The sequence below is a fragment of the Strongylocentrotus purpuratus genome, unplaced genomic scaffold (genome assembly GCF_000002235.5).
Source record: "Strongylocentrotus purpuratus isolate Spur 01 unplaced genomic scaffold, Spur_5.0 spur5_scaffold_2, whole genome shotgun sequence".
Classification (NCBI taxonomy): Eukaryota; Metazoa; Echinodermata; class Echinoidea; order Camarodonta; family Strongylocentrotidae; genus Strongylocentrotus; species Strongylocentrotus purpuratus.
This window is the reverse complement of record NW_022145605.1, coordinates 7,368,325-7,389,096: the sequence shown is the minus strand read 5'-3', so window position 1 is coordinate 7,389,096 and position 20,772 is coordinate 7,368,325. Positions and strand designations below refer to the sequence as shown.

General features: G+C 36.8%; 2 protein-coding genes across 3 annotated transcripts in view; one reads left to right on the top strand and one right to left on the bottom strand.

The window, feature by feature from the left end:
* SERCA (sarco/endoplasmic reticulum calcium transporting ATPase) overlaps window positions 1-5,341 on the top strand; it is a 64,864-nt gene extending 59,523 nt beyond the window's left edge. The window contains exon 26 of the mRNA XM_011665408.2: window positions 412-5,341. Within this exon, the coding sequence (XP_011663710.1) occupies window positions 412-437 (26 nt within the window). The 3' untranslated portion in view covers window positions 438-5,341. The remainder of the gene's footprint in view (window positions 1-411) is intronic.
* Window positions 5,342-5,829: 488 nt separating this feature from the next.
* On the bottom strand, window positions 5,830-19,120 carry LOC581994 (ribonuclease P/MRP protein subunit POP5). 2 transcript variants are annotated; one of them, XM_781971.5, is made up of 6 exons: window positions 19,070-19,120; window positions 10,462-10,547; window positions 9,280-9,428; window positions 8,461-8,598; window positions 7,918-8,001; window positions 5,830-7,386 (listed from the first exon to the last, which is right to left on the bottom strand). In XM_781971.5, the coding sequence occupies exons 2-6, from the start codon at window positions 10,479-10,481 to the stop codon at window positions 7,271-7,273; spliced, it is 507 nt and encodes a 168-aa protein (XP_787064.3). In that variant the 5' UTR covers window positions 10,482-10,547; window positions 19,070-19,120; the 3' UTR covers window positions 5,830-7,270. The 2 variants fall into 2 exon arrangements, with proteins under 2 accessions (XP_787064.3, XP_011663713.2); XM_011665411.2 differs by lacking the exon at window positions 19,070-19,120 and adding an exon at window positions 18,750-18,994.
* Between the last annotated feature and the right edge of the window lie 1,652 nt (window positions 19,121-20,772).

Sequence of the window (20,772 nt, the reverse complement as noted above, 5' to 3'; positions counted from 1 at the left end):
AACACAACATGCAAAATTCATTGACTATGTTTTATATGTCATTCTCTCCCCACTTCTGTTATTTTTCTTTCATATTATTTTATATTCATGATTGTTTCTTCTTTCTCTGTTTTTATCCTTTTCTTCCCCCCCCCCCCTAAAAAAAAAAACACCCTTTTTTATCGTTTTGTATTGGTTTTCCAAATTTCTGTTTGTGTTTCTCACCATCTAAATTTGCCCCTTAAAAATTCATGAAACTACAACTCCTCTCCTTTCATCAAAATTGCACTCTGCCCGACCTGTGTCCCATGTCACCTCTGTATGTTTCATTATTATGTGTTTTTGTCTCTTTGTTTCCCCTTGTTTCCACTTGTTTTTGTTTTTTGTTGGCTGTTCGGTTCATCCTTCCGTCTTCACGACAATCAACACCAGGTTCCAACTACTTGGGAAGAAAATGAAGTCTTGACGCCCCAAGACAGAGTTCTTCCACCGAGACAGGAACAAAGAAACGGATGAGAATTGGACAGCCTTTGATACCGCACCTGTGAAATATAACTACCACCATTCTATTGGATATCAAAGGGTCGAACGTGAATGCATATTGGTGGAGATAATTAGAGTTTTGGATTACGAAATGGAGTTTGAAGATGAATATTGATTGCCTAGTCATTGGTTTGATTTCAAGTTAATCCAGGGCTGTTTTACAAGCCAGAATCCGGGTTTTCAGTCCCGATTGGATTGAAAATAGGTTGATGTTTTATTAGTTGGAGATTGCGTGCAGAAATATCTTTCTTTTTATGCAATTTTCATAGTGAAATTATGAAGAGTTGTATAGGACTATTTGTATTTAAACTTAGCAATACAAAGACAAACTTCATAGTGTGTAGGTATGATGTTTGATACACAAAAGGAGTTGTCAGATAATGATCCCTTTTCAAATAAAGAAAAATATTGAAAAAAATGTAGAAGTTAGATGTTTATGTATTCACATTTAATTATTCAAAAGCATTAAATTCACATTGGATCTAGTGGTTTATGCACATGTATGATAAATCTAGTCGTTTCTTTGCTTTTCTCTTTTTGAATTGTATTTCCTTGCTTTGCTTTTGATCTTAGTTCATAACTTGTATTTTCTTCAAGTTCATTTTACTGAGAGCAGTGTAAGCAAAATGTGAAGGTTTTTAGTTGAATTATGAACACTTTTATTAAAAATACATCTCAATCTCTCTCTCATACACACTATTGTATGATCAGTGAATAATTTCTTTTGGTTATTTGATAAGCTCTTAAACGTGCATAACTCTACTGCACCAAGTCCATTTATTTGATTAAATCTCCACAGCATTGCACAGTAAATTTCAAATTGTCATGGTGATAATTTTTTTTTCTACAAGCATTTTCAACCGAAGATGAAAACAATATTTATGACATGATTGGAATGCAATCACTGTAAGTTATTCAAATTTGTTATTCGATTAGAGATTATAGTTAAACACCCAAAGAATGCAATATATTAGGATATCTTTTCACTGTTATTGTGAGAGAAAGAAAAAAGAGAAAAAAGAAAAAAGGTGTATATATTTACTAGAAAGGTATAGCACACAAGTTGAATGTAAAGTGCTTGTTTCTTTAAACTTTTTAATTATAAACATGTGCCTACACAGATGGGATCAAATACATAGTAAAGTAAACATTTTGTAATTTCCATTTCAAGAAAAGAAAGCCAAGTTTTGAAATTTATAACAGCATCATAAAGAGCTAATAATTTTGCTTACATGGTACATGTAGCTCCGTTTTTACTGGAAATTTTCATTAAAAGTCATGGGATATTAAAAATATGTGAATAAGATACTGCTCTCAATAACTCTCTCCACTTATTTTCAGCAATGTTTTAATAATCCTATGCATTCATGTGTAATACCTATTTGAAAAGATAAGGGAAAAACCCCACGTGATGTCCTTGATTACAAATCACCATTATACACTGCCTAATTTATTGATCAGTGATGCAGCATATTGTAATAGCCCAATATTTTCTTAATTCTCATTTCGGGGATGCCCCACTATGTGGATTGTGTTATATCTATTATAGTTGATGATTTTGCCTATATATATTTGATTGTGTGATTTTCTATTTGATAAAGGTAAATGTGTGATTGTGCAAGAGAGAGAGAGAGAGAGAGAGAGAGAGAGAGAGGGGAGAGAGAGAGAGGGAGAGAGATTAAGACTAAACGCAACACAAAGATGTTGCTGCGCAGTTGAACTGCAACTACTTGTACAGTCTATTCTTAGTCAGAGGAATTTTTGAAATTCAGGTAAACTTGCACCATCGATTGCATGGTAACTGCAAGAAAAGCACACTGATTAATTGTAATAGAGATATCAGATGTATATGTAATACAGGGATTTATCAAGTTAAACTGGTTTCTTAGTCATAAATGACTTTGTAGAAACCATAGAAAATAACAATCTCACTTTTGGTATTGATAATTTGATATGTGTCAAAAAAACATTCAGGGATTTTTTTTTTCATGAACTTTTGCTATTTTGATATACTGATGTTTGGGAAGTTTATCAATACTGAACTATTTTAATTTACTGTGATGCAACTCATTTTGATATAAAATAGCCACCCATTGATCTGAAATTGCATATTCAGTCCATTTGAAAAGCCCCCAATCCCAAAATACAAACAGTAAGTTTTTAAAAGCAAGAAGGTAAGCAAAATGAGGAGAAATTTGAAAAAGAATAGAAACATGAATTTATATATTTACTGTACTTAACTTTTTTTTTTTAATTTGTCATTTACTGTCATACTGATCATTTAATCATTACAGTGGGGAGTTTTAAACGAGAAGATACTAACCATGACATTTTTGACAATGACAATTACCTGAATCGAAACAAAATGAAATATCAGAGCATAGCGTTCCTCTCTTTAGGACATTCCTAGATATAATTTTGAAATGTATTTTTGACATTACGATTTGTGATATACCAGGGTCAACGCATCATCATATAATCAAGTATTCTTTCATTTAATTTTGTTTGATAGAGGCCATTAAATATTTAGGTCAGGTATTCAAAAAGTTTTACTTGTTGGTGATTGAAAGAAGCACAAAGCTTTGATATCTTGGTGCTGGTAACAAAGCATGTTGTAAAGCAGTAAACAAGATCATTAAATCATTACATTTTTAAGGTACTGTCTAACACTTTACGTAATATGACACAAAATTATCCTATAAAATACTGGAGAAAGATAACAACAGCAACCAACGTTTTTTTAATTTTTTTTTTTAATACACACATATTATACAAACCTAAAATAGGTGATGTATATGTATTTCTGTTGAAAAATAACTAAAAACATAATTTTAAAAGCTCTTGTAAAACACGAAAGGGTGAATGATTTTGCATGGGACTTTATCATACATTTGTGCAGAATTCCATCATTTTCATTTAATGAAAATGTTAAACAGTACCTTTGAACCAATCTGAATTAAATTAATCTAAGAATAGATGCTAAGACATCTTTTGTTTACTCTCAGAACAGTGTGTGTGTGCTGTAGATATTTCTTGGGTATGAGGACAGTATATATATGTAAACATTGGTAGCTAGCGAATATTTAAACAGGTATATAGTACACGGTGCACTTATCCAAAAAAAACAGCTGGTAATTAATGGGTGTAGAGGGGAGAGGTTTTATTTTTTGACATATCAATAAATACATATCAATATATCTTCATGTAAACTTTTTTTTCAATAAAAATATACAAGTACCGGTAAGTTTAAGTTTAAAGAGAAGATTAAACTTGATGATTAAATGTGTTTCTTAATGAAATGAATTATGATATGAAAAATAAGGGCATTTGTACACACAGAAACCTGGAAAAGTAATAAAACACGAGGGATGATCATTACTGATTTAGCAGAAAGTTGTAGACCAATGTATATTGAAAAACAGGTGGCCAAACAGACATTTGAGTGTAGACAATGCACAGTGTATATAGGTGTGAAGTTTGATCGTGGATATTAACAAGTCCACAAAGTTAACTATACCGAGTTGATTCCATGGTTGTTATGTTCGTTTCTCAGTGAATGTGTCACATAAAGTCTTTTGAGATGAGAGTTGTTCTTTGATAGACCAGGATCTAGACTAAGAGTTAGACCAAGATCTAGACAAGGATGTAGACCATATTCTAGACGAGTCTAGACTTAAGATCTGGCCCACCAGCTAGATCAGAATCTAGACCATGAGTCAGACAAATATCTAGACCAAGATCTATACAAAGATCTAGATGAGGATGTGGACTAAGGTCTGGACCAGAAGTTAGACCAACCAGGATTGGAGCTAATGTATAGTCTAGGATCTATAGAGTACCTTGTGGTTATGCTGCCTTACAATACAAGAGTGTGTCTTTTTCTCTTCTAAAAAAATATTTCAACTGAAGTGACATTGTAGAGTTGCTGCGTTTTGTGTTGAATAGTTAGGTTGTAGTTCACTCGTCAACTTGGTATTTCTTTTGTAGTTCCATCTGAGGCCTTATTCAGGAGTAGTTCATTAAAAGGTTATCTTTTTTTTGGCAATTATAGCAATTTAATTCACAGTGAACTACAACAATAAATTTGCTGTTAAAAAATCATCAGAATATACCTGTTTCTTTTCACTACATAACCAGACAGTTGATTTTGAACTGCAGACCTATTTGCAAAACTATGGTTACCTTTTAAATCATATCAGTCTTACAATTAACCTTTTTTGTTGGGGTGGGGGTAGGCAATGAGGGCATGTTGGATTGTTTAAGTTCAAGACTTTGGGCAGTCGTTATCATGGAAAAAATTAAATTTCAGCTTAGTGAAAGTTGAAAAATTTATGATATTATTTATCATGCTAGATCATTTTGAATTTTTGCAGTTCAATTGTCTTTATTCAGCGTTCATCGGCACAAGTAGATAGGTCGTAAAGCAAATCTACAAAAACTTCTCTTTATTTATAAACACATTTTTATACTCGACTTCTACTACAGAGTTTATTGGGTGTTTTCACAGAAAGATATTTGATGTGAATTTTAGTGATGCATGTTACTCAGTTTCTTTATCACTTTTCTCAAGGAGAAAAAAATAACCAGAAGCCATTTTGAATTCTTGGCATCATTTTCTCCTGCGTTTTAAAGCAGAGGTAAAGAGTATATATGTCAGAATGGATGTAGTTGTATAGATTTCTTTCACATTTTTAGTTTAATTTTTTTCTGTTTTCTTTTTCATTTTCTGATTTCTGAGAGATATGTCGGGTAGAACACATTTATAGAAGAAAGGTATTTATTGAGAAACATCAATAAATCTGAAGTGTACAACAACAGATATTTTAGAGTTTCATGTTTTTTTGTCTCCAATTTGTCCAAAGAATGAGTGATGAGTGCTGTAGATTATAAATATAGAGTACATTTAAACATCAATAGGCCTGCCTTCATCAGCTCGAGATTGCAAAATAGCCGGCTATTTCTGATTTGAGAAGTTACAAATGCAAGTCTTTGGGCTGGTGAAGACACACCGGACAAATAGCAGGATATTTTGTAAACTAGCCAAAGATATCTTGGGATGATTATCTCGACCAAATATCCCGCTAATTGCAACTTTGGGCTGATGAAGACACAAATTAAGTGGATAATTTGCGATCGGGATAGTTCAAATAGCGGGATATTTGGCAATCTCGAGCTGATGAAGGCAGGCCTATTGATGTTTAAATATACAAATTATTTCCTCCTGGGGCATGACCTAAATCACAGCTAGATATTTTTAGGCTTAGGCACCAAACAATCCAGAAAAAGAAAACACAACACTAAAAGATGTTTACCTTCAAATAATGAAAGTTTTATATAATACAAAACATGATTACAGTCACATCACAAGGTCAATTTTCTTTCATTTGAAAAATAAATACAAAATTGGAGAAAAATCTCTAACTTTACCTGTTTAACAGCAGTTTCCTAGCTAAACCACCCAGCACAGTTTGTTCAAATTATGTATATGAAATCATAGAAATGAAACAAAATCAACGAAAAGTTCATGAGCGAAAGAATTGTAGAAACAATTAATGAAGCTTGTCGCACACACAGTGCCATACAACAATACTGTAAACCCAGGCCCCGTTACATTAAACTTGTCAAAAACATCTGCCACAAATCTACGACAAATCTGCTCATAGCCAATCAAATGCAAGAATTTTAGTAGCTTATAACGATCATTGTATCTTATTATTGATAACCAGTTATACCAAAAAGAGCCCAGAAGAATACCATTAATGACTGCCATTTTTAAGGCTAGAAACTATTAAAGATAGCAAAACTTTAGTGTTGTGCTCATATGATTTTTTGAGGCTCGAAGCTTCCATGAAACTGGACTACTTACAAATCCTCCCAAGTTTGTGTGGTTTCGCATTGATAATTTATTTTCCATTTCTGCATGACAAAAATTCTTTAATAACGGCCCATGTCTTTAGGGGACAGAGGAATGCACTGTTAATTATGACCCTAGTTTAATAATGAAAATAATTATAATAATAATAATACAGATTTATACAGTGCTTAATACGAAATACCATCTCTATGTGTTTCACGGATATTATTCCCTGGTCATCTGATTTATTCCAGACACGTACAATGTACACCATCTCCACTCCCTGGGAAGTGTACATTCTATATGGTTACCATTGAGGGCATATGGCAATTACTAATACAAATGCTTTCGTCATTTTAACGGGTCCCCATTTCTCTCCTGGGTATGTAGTGGCAAATGTAGATTAATGCCTTGATCAAGTTTACATACATTTACGTAATTCAAACAAATCATATCATCATGTAGGTTTCAGGGATGCCAGTTAGAATTGATCAGAGGGCCTGAAAATCACCTAGAATGAGCTATTTTGTACATAAAAAAGCCTAAACTATGGTCTGAAAATAACTTGCCAGGGCCTAAAATTGGCATCCCTGAGGCTTTTATGTGGCTATTAAATACAGTATGGACAACTTATGGTTGTGCAGTTCACAGTAGCTGGAGTCCAATTTCAGAAGACTGACCACACAAGAGAAATCTGGCAATATTGGTAGGTACATGTTGCGTCACTTTTCCATCCTGGACGCTGTGTCGCACCATCCATGACCAAGCAAAAAAGTGACTGAACTCCTGTATACAGTACACAGTCTGATCGTAGTATCATCATCCTTGCGTTGATGAAGAAACATAGTCATTATCCCCTGTTTCTGAGGAAACTTTTTTAAATGACGACACGGGTCACCTGCCCTCGTCACTGTCATCATCATCTGTAAATGAATCATCTTTGGGTTCCACCCATAACGTTTCCTTGGCCTGGCAGCGCTTTAGAGCATCAAGAACTGTGTTACGCTCAGCTGTGGGGAATAAAGAACAAGAGCAATGAATGATTAAATATAAACACACCCCCCCCCCCAAAAAAAAAAAGGAGTGTTCTGCTGTAAAACCAGAAATTTCACATGAAAGAAATGTTCACAATTGTCATCTTTAATAATTTGTGAACATTTTGTGTCATGAAAGTTTCTGGTTTTTACTGTAATAGAAATGATGTATATATATATATATCACTATCAATAACAATAAGGATGATTCCACAAAGAAATTCATGAATTGATAACCCTTTGTATGAATTTACCCAGGTGAAAACAAAAGACACAAATTACATGTAGTTTCCTCCAAATCCCAAGCTGCATTTTTCGTACCTATGTCATTACATATGAGAGTTGATTGTTACAATTGGTTGGTGTGTATTCATATAACCTTTATCTTTCCCCATTATTTTTGTAACACCCCCCCCCCCCCCCCCCCCATCCCCACCACCACATTGAAAGGTAAGCTGAAGTTGACAAGGATCTGTGCAAGTTGAAGTACCGGTAGACAATGCTCACTTTGTGTCTTGCTATTCTTGAAGAGGATTGTTAACTGTCTCCTATCATGCTTCACAAGAAACTTCTGACATGCTCTCATGGTACCTGGAATCCAAAAACACAAAAAGAAAAATACTTGCTGTTTGGAAAACTATGATTACCAACAAGAACATATATCCAAATATTCCAATAAGTTACTTTCAGTATACCGAAGCACATATTTATGCAATCTCAGGAAGCGAAAGATAAATATCTACAACTAAGTAATTTTCCTACAAATAATCATAGTTTTGCATAAAATATTGACATGACAAAAGCAAAAGATGCCAACCTAATTAACAGCATTGTGAGCCCACGCGACATTGTCCAGCTACCAGTACTGGTATTCCTTCTCCATTACAAATATTTTGTTCAAAATACAACAATAGGGATAGGCCTATAAGAATAGAAAATCTCTTAGTTTCATGATTCAGAGTGATTATGAAACAGTTTCTCTCAAATTACATTTTAACTGCCAGTTTTCAAGATTACCACAAAGTTACAGAAAAAACTAGTGCAACTCACCAGCAACATGGAGGGTTAGGAAGCAGCAAGGGACTTTGGAGATTGACATCACAAACGGGAGAGAGGACGTGAGATATCTGATGGCCCTGTGACGAACCTTGATGAGTACAGTGTTGGTCTGCAGTCCCACGTACTTAACTATCAAACAACAAACATCCACAAAGAATAATAATAGTAATATTTACTTTAAATAGATCATACAATGTATCTCTTCTGCCACATTCTCTTATGGCACTCTGTATTGTACACCTCTTCATTACCATTGAAAGATGTCTACAAATTGAATTCATTTCTTGAACGAAAATGTTACAAAACTGTTAGTCTGTAAATGGCTGATCAAGACCCGACTAACATTTCAAAATAACAGAATACTGGAGAGCACTAAAATAATGCAAAAGTTACTTTGCTTTCTAATTTTGCACAAGTGTATCAAAAGCTTCTGATAAACAATTCAATAATTGATAACCAGCAAATCTAATAAAAATGATATTAGGTCTAGTTGATATTCAACAGCTTTAAATACATCTAGCTCATCAAGTGTAATGTACTACCTGTCTGTTATTTATTCTTTGTACAAAGATTAAGCACTTTGTATCCTTAGATTCATATCGGGTACAATGTGCATCAATAGAAATATGGGGTGGTATTCTGAGAACCATTTAATCTTATATCTTAATGGGCGATAAAACATATCTCAAATATAGATGAGTCCTTAGCCAAAGACTGCCAATAGGTGGCTGCACACAGTTCCGAAAGACATCTGCACAAAAAAAGACAAAATGTTTTCATAGAATACAATCTAAGGTACTGATTGCTTACCAACAAAACCTGCAGTAACAGCCCCAATACCAAAGTCGCCATGTAACTGCTTGATAACTGTATGGATAGCCTGCTGTGTCACACGTGTATTCAGTTTGGCCTCGGTCGCTGTCCGGCCATCGTCCAGTATTAGCTCCCCAAGCACATATCTAAAGTGATGAAGAGATAACAGGCATGACTATGAAAATGCCAAACCATTTCTTAAATTGATTAGGGTGTTAATTACCATATATGCCGGCGTAAAGGCCGCAGTATTTTTGGAAGAATAAATATCAAAAAGTCGGGGTGCGGCCTATGAGGCAAAAGAGTAAAAAATATATAAAAAAGTAAGTCAAAACCAGCACGAATTTGCACATATGGGACTAGATCTACGAACGGTACAATAACTATACATTTCCACACATCTTACCGACAATTTTATCTTGCATTGTTGACATGAAGACAAAAATAAACTTCCAAAAACAACATCTGCTGATAGATCTTGATCTAAGTCCGTGCCAACGCATTGCAAAAGTAAAAGAAGGGCCCGTTTAACGAAGCTGCTGCGAAGCATCCAGCACGCGAAGTCGCTATTTTGAATCCATTTCAATACACAAGAGAGAGGCGCAATGTATTGATCACAGAAAACTCCATATGCTAGCATCAGTGCGGGATGGCCGAGCGGTCTAAGGCAGTGATTTTAGTCACATCAACATTTGTACGCAAGAGATCAAATCCCGACTTTGACAAAAGTTTTTTTTTTTTTTTTTAAATGTCAAAATCGGGGGTGCGGCCTATACGGCGCTGCGGCCTTATGGCCGGCAAATACGGTAGTGTGCAATATATAGGCTACATGTATTTTACTATCATGAAAATATAAATAAATACATTTGACTGTGCAGTTGAATAAAGAAGCCTTCCCTTTATCTTAGGTCATCAACTCTAAAAGTTTGATCTAAGTGTTACTATCTAACAAACTACAGGAACTACCCGGTAATCAAATCAAGGCAAACACAAATTGCAGACTTGATAAAAACCCAAACTGGTGGGAGGAAAGTTGGATCAAAGCATTCGATTTGCCAATATGGAGATTCTTATATGCAATTTCACTTTTAAAACCACACTTTGTATGTCTTCCTCTAAGATTAACTTAATTAAATGCTGAGGTTAATTTAAAAATACTAAAAAGCATATTGCGCTTACCTGTTCTTCAACCTAACCATTGCTTGAAGCAAACGTGGTCTTCTAATTCCCAGGCTCAAAGTTGAACAACTCAGTCACCTGATAACCTAGCAAAAAACAATGAGACAAATACACTGATTTTAAATGGGTGTGAATTAGTGGTATGATGGGGGAGGATTTGCATGTACTATGAACACAAAGGCAAAGGAGAAAAATAACTGCAGTGAGCGGCTAAGCTCCCGTAGATATCTCAAAGTTAAACTATAAATGGTTTTGGGTTATGGTATGAAATTAACCAAAATTTTTATGCAAGTTTACTAAGTATGAGAAACAACATTAACCAGTACTCTCCAAAATATATTTATAAATATAGCCTATACTGTATATTGTTGTGTTCTTGTTTATCTTTATTACTTGTGCTACATTAGCGTAACAAAGTAACTTAAACCCATACACTTTGAGATAATATTTTGCTTCAAACTTTCCAGGTTTTGTTCAAGCACTTTGTATTTAACAAATGTAATTCACAATTGTAATACGGTACCGCTACTTTTAGTGCGATGTCATATCATGGATATCCCTGGTTATATATGTATATATATATTTCTCATTCAAGTTACATATTTACAGAATAAGTAGGCCTATAAATAGGAGATAAAACAGAGAACAAGGGGAGAAACAATAAAAAAAATCCAAAGAAGAAAAGAAGAAAAAAGATGAGGACTGAAGTAAAATCAGTGGTTATTATTATATAATAGATGAATGATGGCGGAGTTACCACCGTACTTTTACTTACGATGCGGTGAAATGTATGAAATGGAGAAGGAAAGACAAGACACCGACTAAACACTAAACTAACCTTATATTATCTCTAATTGTCCTTCAGCTAAGCTCAGCATAGCTGAAGATGCTCAGCTAACATGCTAACTCCCGGGTCTTGAGGTGAGCCGGGAGTCCATGATTCGGGAAACTAAGCGATCCTGGAGTAAGTGTGTGTGTCAACAGCTCATCAGAATCCAGAATGAGGTGACGGCCCGTGTCCGGGACTCTTATAGGCCCGTCTTTGAGAGGTTGGCGACGGACGGACGCGTAAGCGCATCCAAGACATGTATGAACTTACGCGTCCGCGAAATAGGGTACAATAATTTGGCTTACAAAAGGCAATTTTACAACATTCCTCCCGGTTAATTAGATTGTAGCATATATCTCAGATATTGCAAAATCTCAAAAACTCTCCTATTAGAGCATAACAAACCGGGGGAAACTGAGTTACAGAATATATAAAGAGTTACAGAATATATAAAGAGTTACAGAATATATAAAGAGTTACAGAATATATAAAAAAGTTACAGTCCGTTAATACAATCCATGAATTTGCAAGTACACTAGACTCAAGGTAACCGTACAGTGACCGAGTCTAATGCACATTCCAGAACAAATGAGTATTTGGAAAATCCTGTATTTATACAACGGTGAATCCTGTATTTATACAACGGATAATCCTGTAAAAATATTCCAAGGACACCTGGATTGCTTCAACAGAAATGAAATACCATATGGACTAGAAGCCTATCCATTGCTAAGTTCCGCCTCAGGTCAACCCCGGTCCAGCTAAACTCAAGCTGGGGAACCGATGCTGGAACAATACTTATCGATAGCCTTAGCCATTAAAAAAACAATATAATTCCTTTCCTTGAATTACATTCTGCGGAAGAGCACGGTTGTCTGTGCATGACCAGATCGAGAATAATCAATCGGGGAGCATTTTCCATATCTAACAGATTTGTTATACTGTTTGCATGGAGCACACGCCCTAATATCCCTCGACATGCCATACCCGAAATACCCGGACCTGATTATACTCCCGGTAGGGTTAACACCAGCATGACCAGTCGAAGGGACATCATATTCAACCGGATCACTTCCCGTTGTAATAAACAAGGAATCACTTTATTGGGCCATCTTCTTGGTCTCTCTTCCAAATCAGGTCACCTTTAACAAAAAAATAACTCTTACTCATTCCATAAGAATTTATTTCCAAGATCTTCTTCTGATATGACTCAAATTATAATCATAATCTCCTGGATTATCTAACTTAACTTTTTATAAACATGACCTGACCTGGGTTCCGAGACCAAATCCGACTTCTTGGCTAACAGAACTACATAATCTACTACTACTATAGGCAATGTCAGAACAGGGGCAGATGTCATGTAAGATCTTTCACCTCTTCGAAAGCCTGATGTTATTCAGGTTCCCAACGAGGAGCATGCTTTCCAGTGAGTCCATAAAGAGGTGCCACCGTACAAGCATATTTCTTGAGAAAGATCCTACGATCGTTAACCAAGCCCAGGAATCGCTCAACCTCCATTGTATTTGTAGGTACGGGCCAATCCCTAACATGATGAAGACCAATGGCATCTACTTCCCTACCCAGGAACTCGACTCTTCTCTGGAAGACCGAACATTTCTTCGGTTTAAGCTTTAGCTTGAAAACCTTGAAACGCTCAAGAACTTTCCGAAAGTTCTATGTGATCCGAGAAGGAAATTCCTAGTACCCCAACATCACCCAGAAAGACAAGTGCAATGCCCCAAGTTAGTCCCCTGAGAACCAACTTCATTACCTATGAGCAGGTAATGGAAGCATTACACCAAAACCTATACAAACAAGAATTTGAGAGAGAGTCTACAAAACCCATACCAACTAGAAATTGAGGGAGAGATACAAAACCCATACAAACTAGAAATGGAGAGAGAGGTACCTTGACGATGACAGCTTTCTCCTTGACCAACAAAAAATCAAAGTGCTACATAATTTGTACACTATCACTTCCGCTGGCCAATCCTGTGCGATAGGCACAACCACATCCGTTGATTCATCAAATGGAGGTGGCCATGGTGGGAGAAACCAGGGACATTCAGGCACATCAACATCCGTTGATTCATCAACAGGAGGAGGTGGCCATGGTGGGAGAACCCAGGGACATTCAGGCACATCGACATCCGTTGATTCATCAACAGAAGGAGGGGGCCATGGCAGGAGAAGCCAGGAACCTGACTACACCCCTTGTCTAGAAGAGTTGACTTACTCATACCTAATTGAGACAACCCAGGTTTCGGATTAACCTCCTCATCCAATGGGTCCAATGGGTCTTCTCCGGAAAGAAGTTCAGACTCGAGACTTGCGGACTGACCGACATTCAATTCAGGTACGTCCAAGTCCAGCTCAGGTAAGTCTACTATTGTTGACTGACCGAAATCTAGTTCAGGTAAGTCTACTCTTGTTGACTGACCGAAATTCGGTTCAGGTAATTCTAATCCAGTCAACTGACCTAAATCCAGTTGAGGTAAGTCTAATCTTGACTGACCTAACACCACTTCAGGCAGGTCCACTCTTACGGACTGACCTTAATCAGGCACAAGCAAATCCATTCTCGACGGTCCCAAATCCGGTTCAGGTAAGTCAAATCCCAACGGACCTAAATTTGGTCCAGGCAAATCCAATCCGGACTGACCGAAATCAGGTTCAGGTAAGTCCAATCCCGGCGGACCTAAATTTGGTCCAGGCAAATCCAATCCGGACTGACCGAAATCAGGTTCAGGTAAGTCAGACTCGACTCGAGAACAGTTCTGCACAACAACGAGTCCCTGGACAGTGGATTGAAGGTTCTTCATTTGAGATCCAATTGAAGAATATGAACTCTTCACTTGAGTCTCAATCGAAGAAACAGAACCATGGATCTGATCCACCTTCTTCTCCAGATTCGAAACTTCAATCCTGTCCAATCGGGAGGGTTGTGGTTGTTGTTGCGGAGGATCAGGTGTAGCTGTACGGCTAATCCTTGGCTCCTCCGCAGATACCTCTACAGACGTTGGTCTGACTTCCTTCCGCGATTTGTCATGAATTGCCTTATGGGTATGCTGAAACCATCTCACTAAGTCGATGGCTTCATCCAAAGATCTAGGGCAATAATAAATAGCATAGTGCCCAGCCTCTCTATCAAAACATCCTTGGCAAAATCTATGGACGACCTGTTTTTCAACATGGTGGTCCGGTAAATCTGCAAAGGCATGAGCAGCCAATGTCATAAGGCGGTTCGCCCAATCTACATGGTATTCCTCGGGTTGCTGCCTCGCGTAATTAAATTGCAATTGTGCAACTTCGTCCCTTGATGCAAACCGCTTCTCCAGTTTCCGGACTAAGTCCGCAAACCCAAGATGAGGTTCATGCTTAACGAGCAATGAGACATACTCGCTTGCACTTCCACCCAAGCACCAGCAAAGTTGATTCCTTCGTTGGCTCAAAGTCCATCCAAACGCCTCAGCGTCAAGGTTGAACTTAGCGATGAACGCTTGCCAACTCCCGCGGCCATCGAAAACCATGGACTTGGGCCAGGAAACAGACTTGTGGCCCCTCTCACGGTTACCATCCCCACGAAATAAGTGGGAACTATGGGTATCCTGAGATCGGTGCACATGTGGTGGAGGAGGAAAACCATCACGTTGATGGGCAGTATGCCGATAATCTTGGTATCTGGTATACTGCGGCGAACTCTGTCGAGCTGGAAGCCTCTCCATAGGAGGAGGAGCTTCCGCTGCAACACGCTGCTGACCTTGATTCCGAAGAGTGGTCTGGAGAGCCTCTATTACTGCCTTATATTTCGCTTCCACCAATCGCTCAACATCTTGTTCGGATATAGCTTTGGAAACGACTGCCTCAGTTCCACCAGCTTGGGAAGCCATCGGCTTCTCTTGACTCCATAAACCTAATACAGACATTCGAATTCAAAATTCAATTACTCTAAATGCAACTACTTTGAATTCAACTATATACTTTGAATTCAACCAACTTTGAATTAACCCAAACTTGAATTCAACCAACTCTGAATTAAACCAACTTTGAATTAAACCAACTTTAAATTGAACCAACTCTGAATTGATCTAACTTTGAATTGAACTAACCTTGAATTCAACTTAACTTTGAGTTCAACTAACAACTTTGAATTCAACTAACAACTTTGAATTCAACTAACAACTTTGAATTCAACTAACAACTTTGAATTCAACTAACAACTTTGAAATCAACTAACAACTTTAAATTCAACTACTCGGAATCCAACTAATCAGAGTCCAACTAATCAGAGTCCAACTAATCGGAGTCCAGCCAATCGGAATCCAGTTACTTTGAACTCAGTTACTCTGAATTCAGTTTCCTTGAATTCAGTTTTCTTGAATAAATATTTCTTGAATTCAATTTTCTTGAATTCAGTTTTCTTGAGTTCAGTTTCCTTGAGTTTAGTGGGCTTGAGTTTAGTTTCCTTGAGTTTAGTTTCCTTGAGTTTAGTTTCCTTGAATTCAGTTACTTTGAATTCAGTTACTTATTTTTAAATCAGTTACTTTAAAGTCTGTTACTTTTAATTGTGAGAAATCTAGCTAACAAAGCTCTATTTTTGCAATGCAAGAGTCCGAGTCGGAATCCAAAATGAAATCCGAAAAGTCCTTCAATTATAAACTCCCAACCCTTGAGCCAAGAGATTGACCTAAGTTCAAATCACTCGCGCTCTAACTACTGTAGACCGAGTCGAGAAAACCTGCTCAAAAGTCTTGGTGAACACGACTCGGGTACTACAAGGCTAGAGAATTAGCAATGCAAAAATATAAAAAGAAATCTGACTAATCCTTAAATAATAATTCCCAACCGTAATTGAGCTAAGAGATGTGAATAAATTTAAATCACTCAAGCGCCAACTACTGTAGACCGAGTCGAGAAAACCTGCTCACAAAGTGCAGACGACCAAGACTATGGTAATACACAGTTAGAGAATTATCAATTCAAAAATATAAAATGAAATCTGACTAATCTTTTAATATAATAATCCCCAACCGTAATTGAGCTAAGAGATTTGAATAAATTCAAATTACTCAAGCTCGAAACTACTGTAGTGTAGACCTAGTCGAGAAAACCTGCTCCAAAGTGCTGGTAAACCCCACTATGGTACTACAAGGTTAGGAAATTAACAACTCCTTGTTAAGAAATTCAAAAAGAGTGATCAAATTCCAGATCTTTATAAAATCCCAAATTGGAACCAAGCTTATTTCAGTAAATTAAATTAATACTCCCTACGATGACACGTACACATATGCAGCAAAACTACACACATGCACATTTATTAGTTAATTAATTTAGTCCAAGTCTTAACTACCTTAATTATTTTTAATTTCAATAAAAAATAATTAGTTACTTATTCTTAAGTATACTCTGTCCCCTTCCCTACTTTTCTACAGCGAAAAGTAGAAGACTCGAAAGAGACAGGAAAATGCAAGTAAGTGCAATCACTTATTTAATCTTTATTTAGTTGATTGCCACTGTTTTTCTTACCTTATCTATGTTACTTTTGTATCTTTGCTTTTTCTTCTAATTTAATTCTACGGGTTATAGTCTTCTCTTAATCAGAACACTGTGCGCTTAGAAACATCAGTATTAAGCGCCTAATAAATGTTATGTATTATTATTATTATTATTAATTTAATTTAATTTATCTAGTTAAAATTTATTCTTAACTACTCTGTCCCCTTCTCAACTTTTCTTTCAACGAAAAGGAGAGGAACCGAAAGAGACAGAAAAATGCAAGTAAGTGCAATCACTTGCATTAACTTAATTTAATTTATCTAGTTAAAATTTATTCTTAACTACTCTGTCCCCTTCTCTACTTTTCTTTCAACGAAAAGGAGAGGACTCGAAAGAGACAGAAATGCAAGTGCAATTTGATACTGACACGAAAGTGACAGCATCCAACAAACTAGAACAATATATGTGAAATGCCAGACAAAAACAACCGGCGTAGAATAAATCTATGCCGAGTTATAAGAATGGAAAATAAAGCAAGGCACACGCAACAGTAAAATAAATCCAAAACACACCAAACGCCTGGTAATACCAGGCTAGCGCGAACACTCGAAAGAGCTCACACGAAAACGTAAACACAATGCACACGCTACACACGGCGAACCAAAAATGTATTCGTAACAAGATGGCTGCCCACGCTTCAAAAATGTGACACGTGCGACGGAAAATTCCGTAAAATCACGAATCACTGCACAGCAATGAAATACACACACGAAAAATACAAATACAATAGAACGGAAAAATATAGCCAAGCGCAGGCTCGAATGAAAGTCGCAGCGCCAATGAAGTAAAATCAGTGGTTATTATTATATAATAGATGAATGATGGCGGAGTTACCACCGTACTTTTACTTACGATGCGGTGAAATGTATGAAATGGAGAAGGAAAGACAAGACACCGACTAAACACTAAACTAACCTTATATTATCTCTAATTGTCCTTCAGCTAAGCTCAGCATAGCTGAAGATGCTCAGCTAACATGCTAACTCCCGGGTCTTGAGGTGAGCCGGGAGTCCATGATTCGGGAAACTAAGCGATCCTGGAGTAAGTGTGTGTGTCAACAGCTCATCAGAATCCAGAATGAGGTGACGGCCCGTGTCCGGGACTCTTATAGGCCCGTCTTTGAGAGGTTGGCGACGGACGGACGCGTAAGCGCATCCAAGACATGTATGAACTTACGCGTCCGCGAAATAGGGTACAATAATTTGGCTTACAAAAGGCAATTTTACAACAGGACCAAGAAAAATGAATAGGGCGAGGAAACAGAGGGAAGAGTAGAAAATTAAAAAGATATTAGAAAAGCAAGAAAAAGCAGAATAAAGGAAAAAGAGCAAGTAGATCCAAAGAAGTAAAATAAAATTCAGTCACAATCTCAAGAAAGTGAAGAAAACTAGTAAGTTAGAGAAAACTAATTAGATTACCGGTAACAAATTATCATCTAGTTTTTCTCAATGATGACAGATTTGTCAACTGTCTAATGTTTTGAATAATACAGCTTCATAATGCTAAAAGAAAACAAAAGCAGGCCTTAAATTTCAATATTTTTAGGGCAAGGCCACTTTTCTGTAGGGCACATTCCTATATTACAGCACAAATAGGAAGAATTGGAAAGGGCACAAAAAATCTCCAAGGCCAATGAGAGGGGCATTGAGGCCAACCAAAGGGGCATCCAGGGCCATGCCCTTGGTGGCCTTGCCCTTGGTTGGATTAATTTAAGCCCTGCAAAAGGTATGAATTAGGCCTAGATCTAGAATCTATATCATACTAGATCTAGATCGATCTAGAGTAAGAATATGATGTAGAAATTTTAGATCCCCCCTATCATTTATCCTAATATTGTAATACCGAGTCTGAAAACAGAAATTGTGACAGAGGGAGGGGCATACTCATCATCACAACTCACAATCACATGGGCATGCACCATACTCCATAGAGCCTAGCCCTAGACTAGGTACGACACTCAGCCACCAGAAATTAAGCCCACCATCGGTATCCGATCTCAAGTTACCCCTAAACTTCTGGCTCGATAACTTGAAGTGTTCCGCTGAAAACGTCAATGGACGACACGCTAAATTGTCTTTAGGTTTTCACAAACATGCGCATTTCATTTCAACTTATAACAACACTTCCATACTATGTGGTAATCAATTTCATATAAAAAATGTTGGTAATCACTTATATTAAACATTTCTAAGTTAAAATAGCAAATTTCTCGCTACTTACAAGCTAGGTCTGCGACGCAGCATTTACGCGGAATAGTCTACTTTCAGACTGAATGTATATTTCTTGTGAAATGCAATCATTACTTCCAAAATTATACCGAGTGATAGAATAAACGATTACATTTTTTATTTAATGAGTTTGCAAAGCGCACTGAGCAAAATAGATACGATTTCATGAATAAGCTAGGAATGCAAATATATTATTTTTCCTGGAACTCTAATTTTCACAATGTCCACTTCCATATTTTTTTTCTTAAAATGCATCATGCAAAGCACATGATTGTATATAATCGCTAAATATTCACATTATGATTATAATCATGATGTAAAATTGATTACCTCCCCCATCCATGCAATATCAGTCTCAACCGGTGCATATATACCTCTCTCGGCTCAAGCCCCTTCCTTTATTTTTATTCCACATTCCACGTACAACCTCCCCCGGCCCCCCCTCTCTCTCTCTAGCTCTCTTCTCTCTCTCTCTCTCTCTCTCTCTCTCTCTCTCTCTCTCTCTCTCTCTCTCTCTCTCTCTCTCTCTCTCCCTCTCCCTCTCTCTCTCTCTCTCTCTCTCTCTCTCTCTCGCTCCCTCTCGCCCCTCTCTCTTTCTTCCCCTTATTATAGAACGTTGCTCAGAAATGGTATAGGCCTACTTTTTAAAAAAATAACTAACTTGATCAAACCCCTTCCCCCTTCCGTGTTTATTTATTTATTTATTTATTTCCTCTCATAGGGTGGATGGCCCTTTCAGCACAGCTGATTTTCAAAGGGGTCCACATACATAAAAATAACAATAAATATACAGTGAATTATACAATAATATGTAAAACTTGCAAATGCAAGAAGTAAGGCAATGAATATTTCCACAGGAAAAGGATTATGGGGTCTTAGTTTTGAAGATTTTTTTTTTTTTTTTTAAATAACCGGGTCTGGAGTAAAGACTGCGCGCTATACCCATGCTTTATTACAGGGTTTTAGTTTTGAACAAATTCAACAAAATATCCCTTCAAATTTATTACATTTGTGGGTAAAGTGGTTATTACATTAATTTGGGTGAAATTATTACATTTGTGGGTAAAGTGTTATTACATTTGTGGGTGTTATTACATTTGTGGGTAAAGTGTTATTACATTTTGTGGGCGTTATTACATTTGTGGGTGTAACAGGGAGGGGGGGGGGGGTAGGCTGCAGCCCCCTGATCTCAGACTGTAAAGTATAGAATCACCAATCCATGGAACTGTTATTTCTTGTATTATAGACAAAAGCATGTACCCATATTGTGTTTGCGTTTAAGGTGAGAGTGTTTTTTTTTGGTTGTAAATAAGTTGATTTCTTCTTCCATATAGTCGCTATTAATTATCTTGAATTCGTCTTATTCTGCCTTATACTTTTTACTTGATCATTCGATCTGTCTGGTTATTTTTATTTTGCTTACTTCTCTCTCACTTTCTGTACATCCTCTCCCATTCGCCTTTTCTATATTCACCACCTTTATAATAATTTCTTCTTTAGAAATTATATCTCACCCTTAGATTCTCATATGTCGGTATCCCTCCCCATTTCATCTCACCAATATATTTGTTATTGTCCTCAATATTTTCATTCTGCCGGACATTGTGACTTTTTGTTATATAAAGTTTTGTTTTTGTTTTGCATATGTATATATCCAAGGCCCTCAAGGTGATAGCAGAAGAGGCATCCCGATGT